Below are 24,067 nucleotides of genomic sequence, written 5' to 3' on the forward strand. Positions count from 1 at the left end.
ATGGCTGCGGTGGCTTGGGGGGATGCTCCTGTCCCACTCGGTTCCCTTAGAATCTACAATCTACAATCTAGCACATAAATTGATTTTACATATCAAGAATGAATAATGGTTATCAAAAATTTCTAATCTTGCACCATTGTGTACTTTTGTAAACTGCATACCTACATACAAGCGGTATCACTCCTGGGAAATGAAATTAAATAAATAAGTAAAAAAATTTTTATTTCTAAAGAAGGAAAATTAATAGGTGATTTGAAATACTAAAATTAATTACACGTGCATAACAATAAAACACAAAAATGAATTTCAAAAATTTATTTAAAATCTCTATACCAATATTGTTATGCATCTAAAATATGTGCACTACCAAACTCATACTTGCATACATAGACATAATAATTAATTTTATGTTATATACATATATTGTTATAATATATATTATAACAATGTTGTATACTTACAATGTAAACTGTAATTCTTATGTTATATTAACAGGTTTTGATAATTTTTTTAAATCACGGATGTTGGGGAAGTACATAGTAGTTCCGATGCAGGAAAGTAATAAATTTATAATTCTAGTTAAAATTTGATTACAAGTATATTCGGAAAAAATTTATGAAGCAGCAAAATTTTAAATTTAAATAAATTACAGGAAGAAATCTATTCTCATTTATGGAAACTATAATTTAGCTTTAGCCTTAAGAAAAGTATTGGCCATTAAAATTCATTGTTTTTTTCTTTTTTAAATGACTGCATGTTTCTAAATAATATTGTCGATGCTATAAATAATCAAGTTTTCTAATAAAATGAATTTTTTATGTCTGCTTATCTAAAAAATATTAGAATTAGTTGTGAAATTAATTTGCTCGTCCAATTAAATTACTTTTTATTAAGAAAAATTAATTGGCGTCCCCTAATGGGATCAGCAATTTGATTAAACATAATTTAGGAGGGATTACGATAATGAAAGGCAAATTACGCGAGTTGCGCTTGAATTAACACAATCTTTTAAAGAACTCTATTTGAGAAAACCAATAATTGATATGGTTCGAATCATATGGCAGTCCTCATGACTCACAGAAGTTTTTTGTATGGTTATGACAGAGCACCTGCGCACAATTCAGATGTGAAGGCCGGCTGTGGAGAGAAAGTTAGTCACGAGGAAGCTGTATGTACATGGGCAATCCAGGTGTTTATGGTTTGCAGGGCTATCTCCGGCACGTCGTGGGGCTGTTCTCCGTCTGTCATGTTTTGGATGTATACCATGATGGTCGCGCTGCTTCTAACTTATGGAGTAGTAGCATGGGCAAAAAGGGTGGCTCTTAGTACGGACTCGCATGCGTCGGCATCACAGGGGCTATGAGAACTTTCCCAACTGCAATAATGGAGGAGATTTTGGGACTAATTCCTTTGCACCTCTTTGTCGAGATGGCAATGACGGCTGCCATTTTTAAATTGTGAAGAATTGTTGCTGTGCAACAGGGGGACTTGGATTGTGGCTCTTCAGGTTACCTAGTGGAAACACACATTATCAGATGATACGCTGATGGGTTTAAACCAGTATTTAACCGGATGCGGGGGTTTTTGGCCCAAGAACCACATTCTCCGAACCTATGGGAACTTTTCCGAGTGTGTTTCGGGCCGAGGTGCATGCCATTGAATTGTGCGTGAGGTTCAGCCTTGAAAGGTGGTACCGGAGACAGGAGATAATGAATATGTCAGATGTCCGGGCTGCCATCGGGCCGCTGAACTCGGGGGGGTGGGGGGGGGGGGGCAAATACACCCCTTCTGCGGAATCGGACCACATACAATTCGTTGGGAATTAAGTAAGGAATCAGAGAGGGGGCGGTCAGAGCGCTGGAGAAGTCTTCCGAGGCTGCGACAGGCTAAGGAATTCCTGGGCGATTATGACCGGAAGGGATTTAAGAAAAATGTAGGGATGGAAAAGAACCAGGTGAGAATTCTCACCGGGGTCTTGTCGGGTCACTGCAGCCTTAGGGGGCACCTCAGTCGGACACTTGGACATTCTGTGAGGAGTATGGGGAGACCTCAGTGCACCTTCTGGTGGAGTGCGATACTCTCGCTTATAGGACAAAGAAGGTGCTGGAGGCTTGCCCTCGTGAGGTCCTCCGGACCTCGCAAGCTGCTTGGGTTCATCAGGGGGATGGATCTCCAGCGTGTGTTTGAGGCATGCACGGCAATCCGGGGGGCGCACAATACATCCATATACGTGATCGAGATGCGCTGTTGCTGCCCGCTGTGCGAATCTACGAATCTGAAAGTGGTTATGATAGATTTGAAGCGGTCAACGCCATCTATTTTAGTTTTTTCTAAATGTCTTCTTGTCCGCAAAATAAAAATGCTAAAGAATTCGTAAACTAAGGTATTTAGTTTAAAAAATTATTTTCCACAATGGAAAAAACGAAAAAAAATCCCCTGGAAGTATGCAAACAATATTATAATCTTCTCATTTTTTTATTTTAAATAGGGTACATTCTCACAATACAATCCAATTTATCTTTTTTTTATTCAAAAAAATAAACAATAATGGTAGATTATAATACCGTTAAATCTGTTTAAACCCAACGATTTTCATTACAATGAAATTTTATCAAATTTCTAAAGAATAGAAAAAGAAGAAAATCAAAACAATATGTCATCTTTACCGTAAAATAAACGGTAATAAGATGTGTATTTAAGGATAAAAATTAATATTTGAAAAAAGTCTAGGGTAAATCCTTTTTAATACACTTTTATTACAAAATATTTTCTACAATTTTCACTAACGGTGGTTCATTTTTTAATTTTTATATCTGATGCATTTGTAGATATGTATGTAGAAAATGATTCAAGAAAATTATAGAAAAATATTTTTTAATTAATTTTTATTAGGTAACAAATTGGAGCACAGACATACGGATTATAAGTATAATGGAAAATTTATATTCGATCGACATGATTCTGAACCACTAAACAAATATCTGAGTTTTTCAACTCTTAATTATTAAGGTCAAAATTGTAGATACGAGTACATTAGATACATTGAGTGTTAATTCAGAAACTACGATTTTTTCTGATAAATTCCTCGTGAATTAAACAATGTTTTTGCAAAATCGAAGTTATTTCGTAATCTGCCAGACATGTTTTTCTATTCAAATTAAGAAATAGGTAGTCTGCATAATAAAAGAATGAGTAAAGATTTTGGTCCTTACAATTCTTACAACAATTTCATCTTTATTGTACCTGGGAAATAAAAATGATAAATCATTTTCGTATCAGTATGATACGTTAATCATTCAGTTAGGATATGTGAGTTTTAAATCAAAAAACAAAATTTCAATTTGCATTTTTTTTTTTTATCAATTTACAGCAAGACAAAAAAAAGTCCACATTTTATTCTTCAACTCATTTAAATTACTTATAAGCTTCAATATTTAATATTTACTTAACCTTATGGAATATTAAATGACTTTTTTTTACTCTCAATGTTGAAATTTTCATATGAGAATAACCATATGTCCTGATTTCGAAAGAACGATGAGTAAAATATCAATTATTTTTTTGTTTGTAATTAGGCTTTCAAAAAATTTAAATTTTGTGAATTAAATTGTATGACAGAACGTTGTATAATTGCAAATTAAACTGAAAATTTTGGATGTAAAATAAAAGTATTTCCAAATGAAATAAAAAGCGAGTAAAAGTAGAATACTTATCCGCTAACAACCATAACTCTTCTAAATTATGAAATACGCTCTTTACACTCGTACGTTCGAAGGGTATAGTAAAGTTGTTGTTCCTGTGATAACGCAAAAACTAATTTAACTTACAAAATTTTTACAGATCGTTTATTACGGTAACTGCCAGAGACCTGTTTTAATTAGATGTGATCGAAACAGTGGTTCGGGTTTTTGATTTACAAATTCATAGAATTGTCCACAACGGACAACGCTTTCTATTCTCGTTTTTTTTTCAAATTACACATTTTCGTATACTGAAGCGCGCTGGTAACTCTTAAGAAATTATTCTAACAAGAATTTTACAATTTTTTATCTTTTCCTTTTTATGCAAATAATTTTCAATAACACATTCATTTTAAAACAGGTTTCACTTAAGATCGCATGAGTGCATCATGGAATATTCCATTGTGTACTGAAAAAAAAACACATGTACGTAGCTATATATTATATTCTAGTATATATACATACATACTTTGATTAGGTTAAAGTAAACAAAAATTACAATATTCGCGACATAAACAGGGGAAGCGGAGCTAAAATTCAAAAATATTTTTGTGCAGCACGTGGATAAGCAGATAATTTTACAGTTCATCAACGCAAGATTCTCATATTTCTCTACATTTATATTACATTTACTACTCTTAATAAAATTGTACCAGCTTACTCTGTTATTTATTTATTCGATTTGAACTTTTCCAACAGAATTCTTTTTAATGAGTTTAGAAAAAAAAGCAAAAAAAAAAATAAAAACAATTTTCTTTTTAAAAATTCAAAAGAGTAGCATTAAAATTTACAGTTATATTTTTCATTCCATTTTTTTTTTGTTTTCTTTTCTTTTTGTACTTAATAACAACGGAAAAAATTAATCGCTTTCGTTATAATTACGAATAACATGTGTTTGAAATAAAAAATTAATGTATGTTCACCCCTTCCCTTTTCCATAATTTTCTCTTGTATTTTGTTAGATTTCAAAACAATGCTCTCACAACATCTAACGCTATTTAGTTTTTTTTTATAAACAAAAGTTTCTTTGTTCCTTGCATTCCGTAAACACTTTAATAAATCTCTTTTTATCAAAAAAAAAAAAGAAAACAAAACAAAATGAAAAACTTGTGTGAGAAAAACAAAGAAAAAACGAATTGTCAGCATCAATGTTTTAAAGCAAACTAAACAGTTGAGACCCCATACCATACCAAACCAAACACACACACACACCATTATTTTGCATATCTCTTTAGTTTTTAATGTTCATATATGTATATGCATGATGATATAAAGCTCTACACTTATATTATGCTTAAATATGATGATAAAACAATGCAAGTAATGACAAAGTAAACGCTAAAAGCATTATTAACGCGCGCTACCCACGCGACACCAACTTTAAATGAATGCCATTTGTTATAATTTTAAATTGAAAATATTTTCATTCCATTACAGTTTTTCAAAAAGAAAAAAAAATTATTTTTGAATATAGTGGTGCAAGAGACCCTTATGATTTAAAATTTTTTGTAAATAGAGCCAAAAACAAAAAATTTAAAGGAAGAGAATTTTTTCTGTATTCTGTAAGTCTGTACGTATGCAATAATGGCCAATACCTTAATTGTATGTATAACATTACAATATCATAGAAGTATCATTTATAAAAATGTTAAGAGCTTATAGTAAACATTCAATGGAATTTATCCATGGTACTGACAATTTACAATTTACTTGCGCTTGCTATAATTTTGTTCATTGTTGCATGTTCGTTTTGACAAGAATGAGAATGAAGAGTAGGAATCTCTTGAAAAATTTCAATACTCAAAATATTATGGAGAATTTCATCACTACCATATTTTCATTGCTTTTAATGAATCTTAATAATATGTATAAAAAGTTTTAAAAAGCATGGAAAATGAAGATGTTTGTTTTCTTTTCTTTATTATTTGTGACAATAAATCAAACATAACATTTTAAGTTATTCAAATAATTCTAATTGCTTTATTAAAAATTCATAAGCTTTAAGAAAAATCGACTTCTTTGATATTTGATACTCTAATTTTAATGCAATTTTTGCAAACATTTTATTAAATTAAATAGTGAAGGAGAATTTTTTAAAAAAAATTTAAGCAAATAAATTTTATTTTCTTTGAATTTTGTATAAAAACGAGCAAAAAATCCTTAAAGAAAAAAGGGAGGAAAGTAGAATCTCTTATTAACTTTATTATAAAATTTTGTTTTTTAAAAAGTTTTCCTTACTTTTGAGATATAAAACTAAAGAAAATTTTATATAGAGATATAAAACTAAAGAAAATTTTATTTTATGATCAACATGCAAAACTTGAAGTGCATAAACATTTTAAGAATTTATAAAATTTCGAAAAATTTTTTGTATATTAAGAAAAGTAAATGAGAAAAATTTGGAAAAACAAACCATAAAATATTGGCATTAATTTAAAAAAAAATTGGGATATTCCATATAGGAAAATTCCTTACAGGAATTTTAAAGAAAATAGGGAAATAAGGAATTTTTCTAGTACTCGTATGGATAAAACCACAATTAGAAAAATAATTTCGACTCAAAACAGTTTAATCTAAATAAGAAGAGAAAAGGGCCATTTTTAGAAACTAATCAGAACGAGATTCTGAGATCTTGATTGCTTGTATAAACTTATTGTACAATTGTAAACTTTAATTGGGTGTGATAACTGTTTTCAACAAAATTAATATTAATTAATATTAAAATTTATCAAAAGTAATGTAACAATTCAAAAGAATCTAACTGGAAAATTTAGAAAATTTTTGTGTACTCGAATTTGAATTTGATCTTGGTACTTACTTCTTAATTTGATCTTAATTACTTTCAGCGATTTCTATATGTCCTGACCACAGATACGTACTGATTTTAATTCTTGATGGTCGTGTAGCGGGTAGAGCTCTTGATTAAATCGTAAAACGCTATACACCATTCTCATTTACTGCACCAAATATCTGCCTTAGGATCGGATAGGATTATCTGCCCATACAAAGTTCCCGAAATACATAATAGTTCAGAAATTCTACAGAAATCTTATAAGAGAATTTATACATGGTTTCGAATTATTTAAACAGGAAGTCTTAACGGAATAGAAAATATCCTGATCGCAATTATCGTTACTATTTAGATGCAAAACATTTATAAAATTTCAAAATTTTCAAATACTTTACATGCATGCGCACATACATGAACACATATACGTTTGTACATTAACATCCTTTTTATGTGACTTCCGTTCATTAAGTTTCTGTGCTGTATTTTTGTGTTAAGATTTGGTTTCAATTTTATTTTTTTGCTTGCGTTCAGAATGTTTTCAGGAAGAAAAAAAAAATCGACAGATTTTATAAAAACTTCTATTAAAAAAAAATTTTATGAAGGAAAATTTATTTGTTTCCTTTAAAAGAAAAGTTGTAAAAACTGTTAAAATATTCTTTTAAATAATAATAATAAATAGAATATAAATGTTATGGGGAACAAGAATATTATGACGACCTAAATTCTTTATATTGAAAATTAAAAACTAGTAAAAGTTTTGGATTTTTTTAAAAGTTTTTCAAAAAAAAAAAGTGTATATATATATTTGCAGTTTATAAATCATTGACAAAAATTTTTATTTTTCTTAAAGATTAAAGTGTATACAAAATAATTTTTAATAGCTCGAAGCTTAAAATATTATAACTTATTACATAGGTTCGAAATTTGACTTTAAATATTGTGTAAATAAATTAGGTAGCACATTATGGGGCTCAAAACATTGTTACATAAATTTAAAGATTAAAGAAAATAAAGCAACTTCTTTGGGAGATGTTGTTTAAATGAGAAAGGAAATTTCATTTCAGTTTTCAACTCTTGAGGCAAGGCAATTCTTCCTTTAGTGGATGGTATTTTATATGTCATTTAAATAATCTTTTTTCATTGTGCTAATTTTGGTAACTTAAAAATGTGAGGTTTCAAGCTTCTGGCTTTTGGGTAAATTTTGTTCATTACAAGATTTAACCTTAAAATCTATGGCAATATTGATATACTGAGAAAAAATGAGTTAAAAACGTGAATCCTTCACCAATATTTCATTCACGACTACGCCAATTCTCAAAATTTTTTAGTGTTATTAAATGATTTCGAAATAGAAAATTTATTCACGATACGGTAGAAGCTTCGTTCTAATATCAAGAAGTTTTATATAACTGGTTCTATGCGTAACGACATACGACTATATGACTACAATTTTCAAAATACAATTTGTTAATTTGGAACAAATTTATTGTTAAGATGACGAGAAATAAAACTTTTAATTGCATTCATTAAAATTAAATTACATTTGTTTCTTCGTAAAATAATGTTTTTATAATTTTAAATGCAAAAAAAATATCTTCCAATTTCTTAATTGATTAAATTTTTATTGATTTTATTATAAGCGTCTTAATTTATTTTATTTAAATTTATTATAGGGACCAGTGTGCTTTCAATATTAGGAATGACGACATTAAGTATAATTTTGGACCATACAATTACGTTTTACTTGAAACACTTATACAAACTGGTATACGAAAACATACGAAATAATATATTTTAATTTTTATTTTTTGATTATTTTTTGGAACTCAATTAAGCACTATTCCTAAGGATAAAAGTTAATTACATTTTATGAAACAAACAAAAAGGAAAAAGATAAAATCGAGGAAAATTTATAAATTCATTCTGCGTGTATACTAAAAAATAGTATGAGTATACAAGTTGTTATATGTATAATTCTTTGTAATTTCTCAAGAATTAATTCCCCAATTTCTATGAATTAATATCCGTTAAGAGTAGATTAATTTAAGAAAATATTCTTCATTACTAAATCACATTACTTAAATATTCATTAGCAAAATTTAGAAAAAGAAAAATATGCAAGTATATAATCATAAGAATCTTTATATAATTTTGCATATCTTTTGGGGCTTCACGATATACAATACAAAATAAATTATCTATATGGTGTGCAGAGAAGTATGTATTGTACTATATAGTTTTATACATAAAATTAAATGAATTGTGCACATATGACTTAGGTAATTAATTAAGGGATAAGAAAAAAAATGTGTGTACTTCATTTTATAATACCATTGTGTTATCGTTCCACACGTCAAGGATATAAAATTTGTAATAATGATCATAAAAGGCTATCTATGTATTTTTGTATTTTTACAAAGTATAAATGTTGTATACGAGAAATTTTATAATAATAAGATAAGTATTAATCAGCTAAATACATTTCGCGACTGAGGACTAAACGACTTAACAATGGAGTTTATATAGAAAGTTTAAAACATAGTAATTAAATGCTTATTTGACCAAGTTACATATTGTAAATGATCTAAGAAGTTTCAATAAAAATGTCTGTGAAAAAATTCTTTTAAAAGGTTCTTAAGTTGCTTTTTTGCAGGCAATTCATTATTACTATTCCTTTAGGTGTTGTTAGATTATTGATCACTAAAGATAATGTCTATAGATAGTTTTCCAAGGGATTGTTGTTTCAAAACTGATGATCGGGGCGGAGCGGCAACTCCTTCCATTGCCCGGAACTATACTTTGGCGTGATGAGTGTAACGATTCTGCGCGTTCTGATCGATTGGCAGGAACGAGCCAGAGTCGGCCGCTGGAATAATCTTGCAGCCTACCTAACTCCAAAAAATTTGTGTCTCCCTTGAGGGTACGGGGACGGGATCTGGCTACTCTGGGTCCTCTAAATTTTATGCTATTGGTTGGTGTACTCACTGGTCATCGCTTCTCGATCTGAAAAGAATAGACACAGTGGAGGGCGAGGCCTATCGTGTCTGCCTGAAGGGGGCTGAAACAGTGGAACACTTATTAGGTGAACGCGAACCTTGGCTTTCTTTCGCGGCTTACTGCAATTTAGCAGATATTAGGTAGCTGCTATTTTGCAATTTCTCTAGAAACCTAGGTATAGTTCTAATGTAGGTGTGGATAAGAATCATAAAAGATCTTATGGATCGACTTGAGAAGGGCCTAAACGGCCTCGGTCCCGACGAGAAAAAAAAAATTTTTGTTGTAAAGTATGAATTCTTAGTTAAATTAAAGTTTCATATCTTAGTGATTTTACAAGATATTTTGAGTCACCCAATGGCAGTTTAGGATTTCATATTCACGGAGCTAATTTATTTTAATTTTTGTATTCAATTACGAAATAACAAAATGAGATGTTAATATTTTTAGAATTTGCATGTCCTCTCATTAGTATTTATAGAATGGCATGTTTTTAAAACTTAAAATGTTAATAAAATGAATCCCAAAGGAATTTGACATATGCTGTAGAGATAAATTTAATAGGATTTTAAAAATTCTCTATAGATGCAATAAAAATATTATATAGTATATTAAATTCCTCATTATTAAGGTACAGAATTAAAACTTTTGGAGCGGAAACACTTTTGAAATTTATTTTTTATTCTTTAATAAGCATTGAGTGGATGCAAAACTTGTAACGAAAATATTGTAAAAAATTAATGGGGAATTTTTTTTTATTCCAAAATAAATTTTTTTATTAATAAAATTTTAATCTTAAATCGAGATTTTTTTGTAGTCGTTCCTAGATTATTCAATGCAAAATGTGACCTATTTTAGTTTGTCATGCGGTATAAAATTGTTCTCTTAATAGTGTTGTTGTTTACCAAATTTTTAAATATTGATTTCTTAAGCATAAGATTATTGGAAATATCTGCATATCATCTGTCAAATTGGTCCATATTAACTATGATTTGTCAAGTACGTGGAAACCAAGACTATCAAGAGCTTCCTTGCCTGCAAGTCCTTATTCGGGAGGACCTGAGGCCTGAGTCCCCAACTGCTAGTGTGGCTGTGCGAGACTGTGGTACGGCCAAAAAAACGTATGCTGCTTTGTGTGGTAGCCTAAACTGTCCTTAACAGCATACAAAGGTTGGCCTGTCTGGGCACCACTGTTGCCCTGAGGGCCGCGCCAACGGCAACGCTTGAGAGGATGCTGAGACTTGTCCCTTTGCATTTGCATATTGGTGGCGTTGCGGTGGCGTTATATATGCTTTCAGAATATATAGCACGTGGCTCGGCGGCTGGAATAACTACATCCTGGAGGAAGTTGGATTGGATGGAGAACTCCTGGAGGCGTCGGACTTCTTAATCAAGACCATTAAATGCGAAAGGAACTTTCAGGTAATAATACCTGAAAGGGAATCCGTCGCAGCAATTATAACCTCCTTGCCGGCTCAAACATCCGTGTGGCTCTAAAAGCGATCGCGGCACGGGTGCTGGTGTACACGACCGTAACTATAGGTTCTATGCGCCTTTGGGCGAAGGTTCCTCCATTTTGCAGGTGAAGGTCTTCACCATCGAAGCATTTGCTATACCGTGCTTGCGCGGCGGTTCGCGGAAGTGTTCATCCTTTATAGTTTCGAACAGCCAGGCCGCTTTGGCGGCACTGAGATCATCAACTTTTAACTCGAAGCTAGTCTGGAGTTGCTTCAACAATCTGGAAAGGCTGAGTGTGAATAACAAAGGAACTCTTATGTGGGCTCCTGGCCATACAGGTATACCTGGAAATGAGGAGGCCGATTATCTAGCGAAGTTGGCGGCAAATGCCTCCTTCATCAGGCCTGGAACGAGCATGGACCATTCTATGAGGTGTCTTGTCGTGGCTGCCTGGGTGAAAAGGAGCTGTGGCGCCTCCGTGCGGGGCTAACGCGATCCAAAGACTTTTTTGGTCGACGGATCGCGGGCATTCCTGGCATTGTAAAGTGGAGCCGCTTCTTACTGAGGGTTCTATCATGATTTATTACTGGGCATGGGCTCTTTAACTCATATTTACAAAAACTTGGCAGATCAAATAAGCAGCGATGTAGATTCTGCGACCAGGGCACGGAGGACTCCATTCATGTCCTATTTGAGTGTAATGGCTTGGCCCGCTCTAGATGAAGATTTCCCTGAGCCTTGGACTTAGATTCTCATGAATCGTTGTGCATTGAGGACCTGTTGAAATTTATCGGGAGCCTTTATCTTGAGTTCCAATGATATGGCGCGGGGATGCGCAAAAGACCTGTATGGTCGAGGTGCTGATTAAATTCGCCCCATACGTTGTACCCTGAACAGTTTAAATTAGTGATTATTGACATCTCTCCGTACTATTGCTTTGAAAAAATTTAGCCAAAAATATTAACATTGTTCACGATTTAGGTAATTTAAGAATTTAATGTTCTTGCAAAGCAAATTTGTTTTCTGTTCTAACAAACTATTAAAATTGTTTACTTTAACTTGCTTCAAACAAAATTTTAGTACTTATACTTACTTACAATCTAGTAAAATAAAGATTTAATTATAACTTTTCATTAGAGTTCAAGTGTTGTAAGTGTAATTAATAACATGTAAATGTTATGATGAGAAAATCCACATACTTTACACATCCTTAATATAATGAATACTCTTTTCGTTTTTCTCCAAAAATAAAATGTAAGTACTTTCTTTTATATTATTTATTTATTTTCTCTTTAGCACAGTATTTATTTTAAACTACATTTTTTTCGTATGTATGGGTAACCAAATACTCTTGTCCTTTGTGATTATTAATATATTTTTGTGTTTTTTTTTTGTACATAATAGAACATTCATTTTGGGTTCTTACATAATTCATCTTTTTATGTGAATTTTTAGCTGTTATAATAGCTAAATAAATATTATAAATAACGTTGATGTTTATAAGGTGATTTGGTGCAGGAACAAGAGTTGAATTCTCTAGAAAAATATATATTGTGGCGTATGGAAGAAGACATAAGCTTGTTATTAAAAAAAAATATAGCATGTACTTGAAAAAGTTTATTGTTTTAACATATGCTGTATAGAATTAAAAATGTATGTAATGTAATATTTAATATCAAGTAGTAAAGTCCATAAAAAACTCAAGTGTAGATAAATTTTGGTGCAAGTTCCTTTATATTAAAATTTGCATTTAACGTTTTTAGTAAAATTTAATTTCATTCAATACAAATTTTATGAATTTAAATGGAAAAGTTTTATGGAAATAAGTTTATTAAGTTTAAATTGCATGACGTTAAAAATTATTTTTAGCCAACATTCTTTACTTGACAAAAGAGGTGCTCGTCTGCTAGGTTATTTCTTAACCGTATTTTACTTGAATTATAGAAATACATAGTTAACCAGGTCCGGTATGGTAATCCACATATACATAACAATGACTTCAAAGTAATAGAGGATATTATGGTTATGGCCTTCATGTACTGTTTAATAAATAATTCATAAATTTCCCGTATATCAAAAGCCGTTTCATAATAACTTGTATAAAATGACAGTAAAAGGCAAAAAGTAATTGGGTTACCAAGATTAAATAAACGCCTTGAAACAATTTTCTCTCAACAATTCTTCACAAAAAAAAAAACAAACTTAACTATTTTGTTAAAATCATGAAGAGTTACAGACTCCTATACCCAATGTGTGGTTTATGTATGTGCATATATAATATGAGTATATGTTTGAGCAGCACTTTTTTTAAAATGATTTACGATTCAAAAAAAATGAGTGAAATTTATATACTTTCTGTATTTCTGATATTTTAATGTGTATATCAAAACTTGAGGATCAAATTTTATATATTTGTGTAGAGTATTTCATATGTATATATAACCAGAAGCAACACCATTTTATTCAATATGCATTAAGATTATATAAAACGAATGTAAAGCAAAAAAATCAACATACAAAAAGTCAATAATGGAATTTGAAATTGAAAATCAAATATGAAAAAGTAAATCATCATCTATACCCATTTTTCACCCCTTCTTTATAATAAACAGAAAAGCTGTTGCCTATGAGTTGAATAGCGCGCCATGTAAGTGTACGTGCACACAACAATATTCGAATGATTTTGGAACATTTCCTCTTATGTGCACATACTTGAATAGCATAAAAGGCAAAATAAGAATTTAATAAATGAAATTATTGTTAGCACCGAATCCTTTTCCCTTATCATTCTTTTTATTCTTGCTATTATTTATAATTTTAAATATATATATGTATATATACATACATATATATATATGTAGATATACCTGTAATATCATATTTAGTTAAATTTATAAACGTCGATGAAGCTTAAATGTTTTTAGCTATTTCAAAGGAAAATGAGAAATTCGTTTTTGATTTTGCCAAATTTAGGAATTGGAAAACTTTTCTCTCTATTTTCAAGTGTGATAAGCCATTAAAGATATTTTTAAAATTTTCTATAAATAAAGTGATGCTAATTTTTTTGAGTGGAAAGAATTTTCAAAAATTTATTATAAACAACATATATATACGAATTTTAAAGAGCTCGTCTAATTTTTATAAGCAACTAAAAATACTTAGTTTCTTGTCATAATTAAATAATTGGGTGATGTTCGATTTTCTACGAATTCCCAAATATTTGGCATAAATAATTACGTGTGACGTACATAATTTTTTTTGAGTGTGAGCTGAGCGTCAATTGAATGCTAATATTGCTCTGTCGAAACAAAAGACTAGTTGTTTCTCAAAAGTTGTAAAGTTACAGAAAAATTAAATATTTTTCAATTCAAGTATCGGGCATTAATTTTTAGGTTATGTTGAAACCGACATAAAATGATTTTTTATAGCATTTTTAATTGCGGTTCCCGTAAGATTTGAGCCCATGCTTCCCTGGTCGTTACACTTCTATACTTGTGTACTTTATTACTTGGCTATCGAGCCTTGACCAATACAGTGAAAGAACAATAGGTGCGAAAATTGAACGAAATGCGAGTGCGACCAGGCAATTGTGGCCTCAAGCAAACCTGCATGGCACGACAAACCTGATGTTTTTCCCAAGGGGTGTCATCAAAACTGTGATAAGAATTATAACTGGAAACTGTCTGACTGGTAAACACCCAAGGAGGATGGGACGCTTTGTTAACGATCTCTGCAAGAGCTGCAGCGTAAGTGCCGAACTGGTTCAAGTGATGTTGGGAATATGAGGATCCAGCGGTATCACGACAGGCCTATCTGGTTTGATGTATCCTTCAAATGCAACGTCAATCTAACGGTTACTAACAAAAATTATAGTAAACTGACATACACATATAATGTTACTTCATGCGTTTATTAAACACAAGTCTTACGTAATGTCAATTATGTAAATTACCGTTTTTACTAAAAAATATGTGGCAAATACCTGCAAAATACAAAATATGTAATAATAATCGAATTATAAATTAGAATACTATATACTAAAGCCATATTTGACGTCAATTCAAAATGTGCTGTTGTGGAAAAAAATCAAACATTTGTGGTTTTTTTTTCAAAATTTTTACACGTTTATGGCAAGTCTTATGAACCATAAGTTTTGTGTAGCTTCAAAGGTATTTCACCTTATGTTTATTTTTTTTTATATTTTCTGTTACTTATTTTTGTATTCCAGCATTTTTTTGCTGCTCTTCCCCACACTATAATTTTATTTGGGATTTAGAGGATTTATACTACTTTTTTTATTGACAAGGATCCAATAGACATGCTATTCACCTCAATATATTAACATATAAAAATATGTTTATGTATTGCAAAATTTGATGTTGTAAAGTAGCGTCTTGTATCAGTTGAATAAATAAAAAGAACCCAAAATTTTTCGTCAAAAAAAATGGATGGGAAAGAAATTTGAATTATGCAAGCAGAACTTTGGGAATAGTTATTTGTTTTACAGTAGGAGAGATAGAGTGGAGGCCGATTTTTGCTTTGACTCATATACTCATGACTGTTTTTCAAAATATTCTTATTGGATAATAGGTTCTACAAATACCGATTACACTGTTAAACTCACTATTTTAATTGTGCACTAGCACTACTGTACGTTTGTCAATTTAAAGAATATTAATTTTAAATTTACTCTATACCTGGAATATCCAAGAATAATATATGAATATTATTCTTAATAAGAAGTCTTTTTCAACATGATTCAAAAAGAAGCAAAAAATTAATATTTTCGATTCAAATAATCGACTTTTAGTGCGTATGTAAATAAAAACAACAATCACACACATACGTAGACACAATTACTTAAAGATGATATAATAATTCACATTTAACATGACCTGACAAAGAAAAATAAAAAAACTCCGGAGTAGAATAGAATTTTTGCTTTAAATGTAACAATTTCTTCCAAAAAAAGATGAAGAAGAAGAAGTAATTGGAAAACCTAAAATGAGATGATAAACATACAGAGAGAACCATTGAAAGAAAGTGATAGTCACAATAAGAATTATAGGAAAAGGAAATAAAGTCTCATATAGCAGCTCATCTAAAGTTAATGGTATCAGTGAACATTATTTTGATAGCTTCGATTTATAATCCTATAATAAAAAAAAATGATCTTTGTAAAGGAAAAATAAAAGTTCTTTGTAGAGCATTTTGTATAATTCCTAGATATTCTTTTACAATATAAAGAAGTGTGTAAGTATGTACATACGTTCATCTACATAAAAATATAGATTTATTTAAATTATGGACATTAACCTGATAAATTATAAGCTATTATACGCATGTATTCAATCTAGGTGTTTTTGCGAGTTCTTCTTTAATATTTAAAATACAATGGATAGGATGGTATTTAATAAAAAATTAATGATTGGCTGGGGGGATTAGGTAATAATATTTTTTGACTCAAGCTCTATTATACTCAAAAAATATTATATGATTACTAATCGATTTTTGATTAAAAAGTATAAAGAAGTGTTACTCTGCTATTCTTGGAGAAAATTGTAAGTCAGAACCAAGGTCTGAGAGGTGTCGAGTCCCCGGTTTCGCAAAACCATTTTTCAAAACATGTTCCCATGTAACGATACCAGCTGTAAATTGTGATTATGATCAAAAGACCGTCTTAAATGTTAATTTGAGACTTGTTGGAGTCCTCGTCATTGCGCTCCATGGAATTTCTTTAGTTTCGAGCCCTTCTAAAATTTCTAATATTTTATTCAGTATTTGTTAGTTGAAGAAAAAGAATGATGGAAGAAAAATGGGGGGCAATAGCTTTATATATCGCCGAAAAACACAAGGTATACATTTGTAAATGCTCTCGTTGATCGTATTCGACATAATTTTATCAAGTATAAATGATTTTAAATGGAATTTTTATGAAAGATACTGAATTCAAAAAATCACCTTATAAATAGCTTTTACTTTTTATTATTGTTTTTTTTTTTTGGCTTTAAGACTTTTTAAGGGTCATTTAGAGAAAACGTAAGGTCTGATTAATTTTATGGTAATTTTTTACACAAGTGACTTTTTTTATTCATCCTTTTAGAAAATATTGAGTAAGAATTTTGTTTTTTTCTTTTCCAAATTTCTAAGTATGGTCTGGCATGTTATCAGTCTACCTAATTTTTTTGCAATAAATTAAAAATCATTTAAAAATTTTGAAAAATAAAAATTTAAAAACAAATCATGTGATTGACTTGCTTTCGTAGTGCGGCCTCACTTATAAAGAAAAAGGTATTTAATTATAAAATATTTGAAAATTTACTTTTTCTTTTTGCTCAATCACAAAATTTTTTGAAAAAATTTTTGAGAGAAAAAATAAATTGGTTTAATGAAATATTCAGAATTACGGTCGAATTGGCGTTCTGCTTGAGGGGGAATCGAATCTTAGCTGAATCTGTTGAGGGATGTCATTATTCTAAGCATTTCCTTCCATCTTTTTCAAATAAGTTCTCTTCCAAGTTGCTAGGTATGGATCGAAATTGGGTTCGTGTTGTTACTAGCTTTTTTACAAGGCATTGTCCGGTGAATTACCCGGCGAATCTATAAGAATATAGGCCTTGCCGAAAACACGAGGTCATACATATTTAGTGCGGCTCTTCTGCTCTGGTCGTGAGGAAGTGCAGGTGGTTTCGGGAGTTCGCGCCCAACTCTATAATGGATATTTTCGGATATTTATTTTGGGACCGTAGAAGTATAAGTGGGACGTGGGAAGGCTACAATAAGTCATTGCTGGCTGCTATGGAAGAATTCTTTTGCCCGTATTCTTCAGCAATCTACAATCGACCAGTGACATAAATTTTGAAATAGAACCGTCAAAAAAATTTTATTATAACGGTAATCTGTCTTTAATTCATTTAAAATCAATTCGAAAAGGAAATTATTCTCTAAATTTTCGCCTAAATTTGTTTCGAAATTAATTAAATTTGAATTCGAAACAACAAATTAAAAACTTTCGTCTCTTTTGCTAATAATTAACTTGGATTTAGTTAACTATAACATAAAATTTTTGTGGTTACGCCATTGGCATAAAGTTAATCACTGGTATAAATGTTGATTATGTAAATCAAATCAATCATGATGTTTATTGACGTTTTAAAATATTCCCCACACCGGTTTTTAATTCTAATTAGAAAAAAACTAAGTCATGCTTTTTTTGTTCTTTTCTTGAACGTCACCGCGCAAACACATATAGAGAACACAAAGAAATAAGTAGTATTAATTATTCCTAAAAAGAGCTTCAATAATAAAATTTTTTAACAAAATTATAAATGTATATTAAATAAAAGTTTATTTAACAAAAATCATTATTGTAATTAAAGCAAACTTACATTTGAAAGTTAATTATTTTAACTTGAAACTAAAATTTATAATTATTAAAATAAAAAATAATTAAGATTTGTAAACTGAAATAAATTTTGTGGTTTGATTATATTTGAATATGTATGGCAGCTGGAACTTTCTTTAGACTTTAAAATCAATGCGTTTTCAAATATTTTAAAAAGTCTTTTTAATTATTTTTGATAATCTATTTTATTTAAAAAATTACCTTTTTCATCATTCGGTGTTATATCATCAGTCATTTTGATAAATGGCAGGCGGCGTAATATCGCTTAAATGAAGTCCGGGCAGCCGCAAAAAACCAATAGAAATTCAAAACCATCAAAAAAATATTGATTTTTTTTTATTTTTCCAAAATAATTACAGAGGAAATGGAATTTTTGTAATTTAATTGCGCGATACGATTTTATAAATTAAAATTTTATATTTAAGGTACGATTTAAATATTTGTTTTTATTTTATAATTTTAAAATTATTTGTTAATTATATTTTTTAAATTTAATTTATTATATATTTATATATGTTTTTTAATTATTATTTAATTTTTATAGTTAATATTTTTAATTATAGCTATACATTATTAAAATAATGAGCATTAGCTTTTAATTTATAGAAGCTATAATGATTATTATAGCTTTCGTAAATGCTCTTATAGCTGCAACTTATGCAACTGAGGCTAATTAAAATAATTTTTTGAATATATTTAAGAAAATTTGAAGCAATTAATTTCCTCATTGGTGTCCTGTTTTCGTTATCTTACAGCTTGTTTTGATTTGTTTGTATTTCTTGTTTTTAATATTTACAACTTTATTTAAGTTTAACTATTTATTTTAATTAGAAGAATTTAATGATTCAATTTCTTTTATTATTAACATTTGGATTTAATTAATAAAGCTCAAAACTTTTTTAATATTTTTTAATATTTTCTTTATTTTACTTTTGAATTGAAATTCGACTAAATAACCTTATAATTTAAAAAATGCATCTATGTTTTGTATTTTTAAATATTTCTATAATATAATTAACATATTTCTGTACATTTGTGTAATTATAGAAAATTCAGTTGTAATTTACTTAAGGTTTGTTACATAATTAAAATTTTAACATATTTTCTTTTTTAGATTTCTATTTTAGTTTCGTCGGGAAACACTATGTTTATAATTAAATTACATTAAAATGTTTTGAGCGACATCTAGTTATTTGAAAGTTAGTTAAATATTATTTAGATATTTTTTTCTTAAATTTTCAACTTTGTGTTTTTGTTATTAAAATTTATTATTTTCTAATTTTCATTGTAATTTTTGTTTTTTAATGAAATTTGAAATTTAAGTTGAGCTAACTAACTTTTAATTTTAATTTATTTACAAAATAATTAACTTTATTGCGTTAATTAAAACTTCTTTTATTAAATATTATAGCATTTATTTATTAATTAATTGAAATTGTTTTATTGTTTTCAGATTTGTTTTTTAATTTTAACAAAACCGCTTAAAAATCGGTGATGATCGAAAAAAAATATTTTTTTTTTGATTTTATTGAAATTAATTAAATTTCTTGGTATACAAATTGTTGAATGAATATGTTGTTGAAAAACCCTGAAAAATAAATAAATAAAATAAAAAAATTATTAAATGTGGTTATTGAAATATGAAAGTGAAAATATTTTAATATAATTTAAACAAATAGTACCTATACACATATAAACACACATATAAGCATAACATTTATGGAATTTATAAGCCTAACATTTATGGAATACAGATATGAGGAATAAATGTTTATGGGCATAAATGTATACATATATGTGTATTTACATTCCTGAATCGGAGAAACTTATCAACAGAAGTAAAAATGACAGTCGTATGTAAGTATAAAACTTTTTTAGCCATTGGCGGCGCTTTTTTTTTTTCTTAATTTTCAACTTGATTGTATTTTTCTGTCAATTTTTATTTATGTAATAAAAAAGAAGGTTCTATTCATTTCAACTATAAGGTGACAAATATTGTGCTTGTACAAAAATCGAGTATAAGTGAATCATTAAAAATTTTCCGCAATTTAAAATTTTTATTCTATCTCACAGAATTTTAAATTTCCGTAAGAAATTACATGTGAAGGCCCTTATATGCGAAAGGCTTCCTCGATTTTGGCCAATAATATTATTTCCTGAGCCTTATTGCCTTATTTGTTTCCTAAACCATATATGTATATAACTCAGAACATATGTGTATAAATGATTTCTGACACGATGGCCGGGATAAAAATTGTTTAACACAAACATACTACAAGAAATTGAGATTATAAATAAAATTTGAATATCTCATCAGAAGCCCATGACCTCGAAGAGTACATATAATATTAACATATATGTACATATCTTATTTTTAAATTTCTGTGGATATTTTTAAATATTTAAATTAAAATAATTTTTTTTATTATATAAGAGAATTATTAAAATATATTAGCCTTTTCTTAAATTGCTTTCTTGCTAACATTATCAATTTGCATGGGATGAAATTGGCGACAATTATTTTTGTATGTATATTTTTGAAAAATTTTATTGCATCTATAAATGTGTTGTATATATTTTAAATTCTTTGTGTCCCATATATGTATCTTGTATTCAATCGATCTTTTTGTACCGTCTGCAACACACACATTAAAAAATATTATTGCTACTACACCAAATTTCACTTAAAGGGTTTTTAACAAAAATGCAATGTTATAGGTAAGGGCTAATCGTAAATGAGTTCTTTTTAGAGAGATTTCCTCTTCTGCATCTCAATATATAGTGAGTGTGTTCAAGTTAGTGCGGCTGACTTTGTTCTTTTCCTCTTCCCGGGGAGCGAGGCCGTTAGGCGCTTCTCACGTCGACCCATAGGATCTTTTGTGATTCCCATCCCTATCTACATTAGCCCTATACTTAGGCCCCTGACAAACCGCAGTATAGCAGGCACATCAAGCTGCGCGATTCTCCCTAGGGTCACACAATAAGTGCTCCACACAACAAGTGTTCCTCCCGTTCACTCAGAGCACGCAAGACCACTGTCCTTGGCACCCCAAAGTATGGTTCCGCCCCAATGAAAGGAGCCGCCGCTCTCTCCCTGGAGAGACCATCAGCTCTCTCATTCCCGTTGACACCGTAGTGTCCTGGCACCCACACCAAGATAAATTTTTTGTGCCAAGCCAAGACACCAAGGGTGCGGCTGACTTAGATCAGATACACCTTTTGTAGAACTGCCATATCAACATGTTCCCGCCCACACCTGAAGCAACCAAATTTTTAATTAGATATATAATGAAAATGTAAGATTTGAATTAATAATTAATGAACTTTTTTGGCAACAGAACTTTTATTAAAGATCAAATTTACATTTGTGGCCAAATATATAGGGTGTTTGCTTTATATGTGCATATAGTTGCATACATCCTTGTGTGTAAGAAATGTTTATATGTAATTAATGTTTACAGCTCAACAGGCTCTAATATACGCCGACTTAAAGTGAACCTCGACTTTTTTTTCTTAAAGTAAGTTTGGATCCCTCCCTTTCGCTGAATCCGTCTGTTATGTGCTTTTTTTTGTCAAAATAATATAAAAATTAAATTTCATTTTAAATCCCGTACAGAATATAATTGACAAGTTTATTTCAAGAAATTTGACCTACAAAAACCTAAGAAAAAAAAACTAAAATGCAGAAATGAATGGGACAAAAAAAAAGAAAATTGAAAATTTGAATGTTTTAAAATTGTGATATTTGAAAATAAAAGTTTACGTATGTATGTACTTTCTATGAATAAGAGTGTACAAACAAAGAAAATAGGAGGAAAAATAAATTTCCATGAAGTGGCGCTGTGAATATATTGAAAAAACCAGGTTAAGTGTGTCATATTTCGAAAAAAGAATATCGAATTTATTGGATTCATTGACGCGAATTTAATAATAATGAGAAAAAATATTGAAAAACAATAAACTGTGGTATCGAAATATCGAAAAGGGGGTAAAAAAATGGAAAGAATATACAATAAATTTTCATAATTACTAGAAAAATAGAATCTTTTCAGAATTTTAATAAATTTCATAAATAAAAAATATATGGGGGTAAAAGATGAGTGTGATTTGAAGAAAATTTTTTAATTAAAATTTAAATATAAAAATAACAGTACAACTACAAGTAATAATGAAGTGGAATAATTCGAATTCGAATAATAGAACTATGAAAATGTCAATGAATTTGAATACCAGAAGAGTTTGGGCAAACAAAATTTTATTTATAATGGTGATATAATATGCATACGCATTGCTTTTATTTTTATACTGAGTAAACATTTGAAGGACATTTGAAGAAGTGGACTTCAGAATTTTTGTATTTTGTACTTGCCTATTTAAATATAGGCAGATATTTTTTCTAAGCTTTTCTAACAAAGGAAATATGTATTTCAGTTTTTTGTTTTTTGATTTTTCTCCTTCTGAAGAATATATTCTTTATTTTTAGAAGGATATTTAAATTGATAGCATCGACAATTTGGCAACATATAAATATCTTAAATATTTACAGTAATCGTAACAGTTTTTTCGGAAAGGAAAATAAAACAATATTTTTTTTTGCTTTTACAAACATACATATTACGGTTTTGTAATATTTTTGTATATACATATATATACTTACATACATATGTGTGTAAAAAAATGTTAGATAATGGTATTTTGCTTTCATATGCCTTCAAGGACTTCTGTTTTTTTTTTTTTGTATTTTATCATAATATTTAAATAACAGAATATAGAGAAGTGAATAATATAAACAAACTAGAAATTCTTTGTCAGATAGATTTCTATTTGAATTCAGAATGAAATTTTAAATACAGGACAAAAAAAAATAAAAATAGAGAAAATAAAATATTTTTTAGTTTAATTTCTTTCTGTTTTTTTCTCTTTCTACTTTTATAATTTTATTTTGTTACCATATTTTTTAGCCATTAATTTTATTTTCGTTTTTTTTTTATTTTAATATTTTGAAAACTATTAAATACAGTACACATTTGTACAGGAATTAAATACAGTACACATTTGTACAGTAAGAAATTGTACAGGAAATTTTAAAATGAATGTGTGTAAAATAAATAATATGAATCCTTTGCTATTGTATAATATGGGATTCGAGTGGTGAAAAAAATTTCGGCTATAAATATTCGCAACAAATAAATTCTAAAATGGTGACTTAAACGCCTCAAACTACACTTTGTATAAACTTTTTCCAATAAACTCTTTAAATTTTTTTAAAGTGAGGCGTCGACAGCATGTGTAGAATTATGTAAGCGTCACAAAGGTTTTTTGATTTTATTCACATATTGTTTGTTCATTTATTCGATACCTTTCAGTTGTTTTATAGACAGACAAAATTTTTTTAAAATAGTTGAGTAAACATGAGAACTATATCTATTGGGTACGATGAGAATTATATATATTGGTACAAAAACTTTTTGAAATATTAAAATCTGCAAATTATATCAAATCGGTCTGGAACTCAATAAGTATACGAAAATTCGTCAAAATTTGAAAATATGTCCGGAACGCTTTATTTCAAATTTTATGGTAAAGGTTCCCGAATGGGAGAGTGAAAATTTTTTAATTCCTTCTGTGAATCGTGGTAATTAAACAATTACAGGTGAACCTGGAGGAGGAGGGTTATAC

The 24,067-nt window shown here is 29.3% G+C and overlaps 1 protein-coding gene across 11 annotated transcripts in view; it reads right to left on the bottom strand.

The window, feature by feature from the left end:
• The window catches only part of LOC129607313 (sodium channel protein 60E), a 184,128-nt gene extending 164,614 nt beyond the window's left edge, over positions 1 to 19,514 (bottom strand). For all 11 annotated transcript variants that reach the window (XM_055518228.1, XM_055518227.1, XM_055518229.1 and 8 more), the window contains exon 1: positions 18,590 to 19,514. In XM_055518228.1, coding sequence (XP_055374203.1) covers positions 18,590 to 18,623 — 34 coding nt within the window. In that variant the 5' untranslated portion in view covers positions 18,624 to 19,514. The remainder of the gene's footprint in view (positions 1 to 18,589) is intronic.
• Positions 19,515 to 24,067: the final 4,553 nt, after the last annotated feature.

This window comes from Condylostylus longicornis, unplaced genomic scaffold, assembly GCF_029603195.1.
Source record: "Condylostylus longicornis isolate FDR11 unplaced genomic scaffold, ASM2960319v2 ptg000027l, whole genome shotgun sequence".
Lineage (NCBI taxonomy): Eukaryota > Metazoa > Arthropoda > Insecta > Diptera > Dolichopodidae > Condylostylus > Condylostylus longicornis.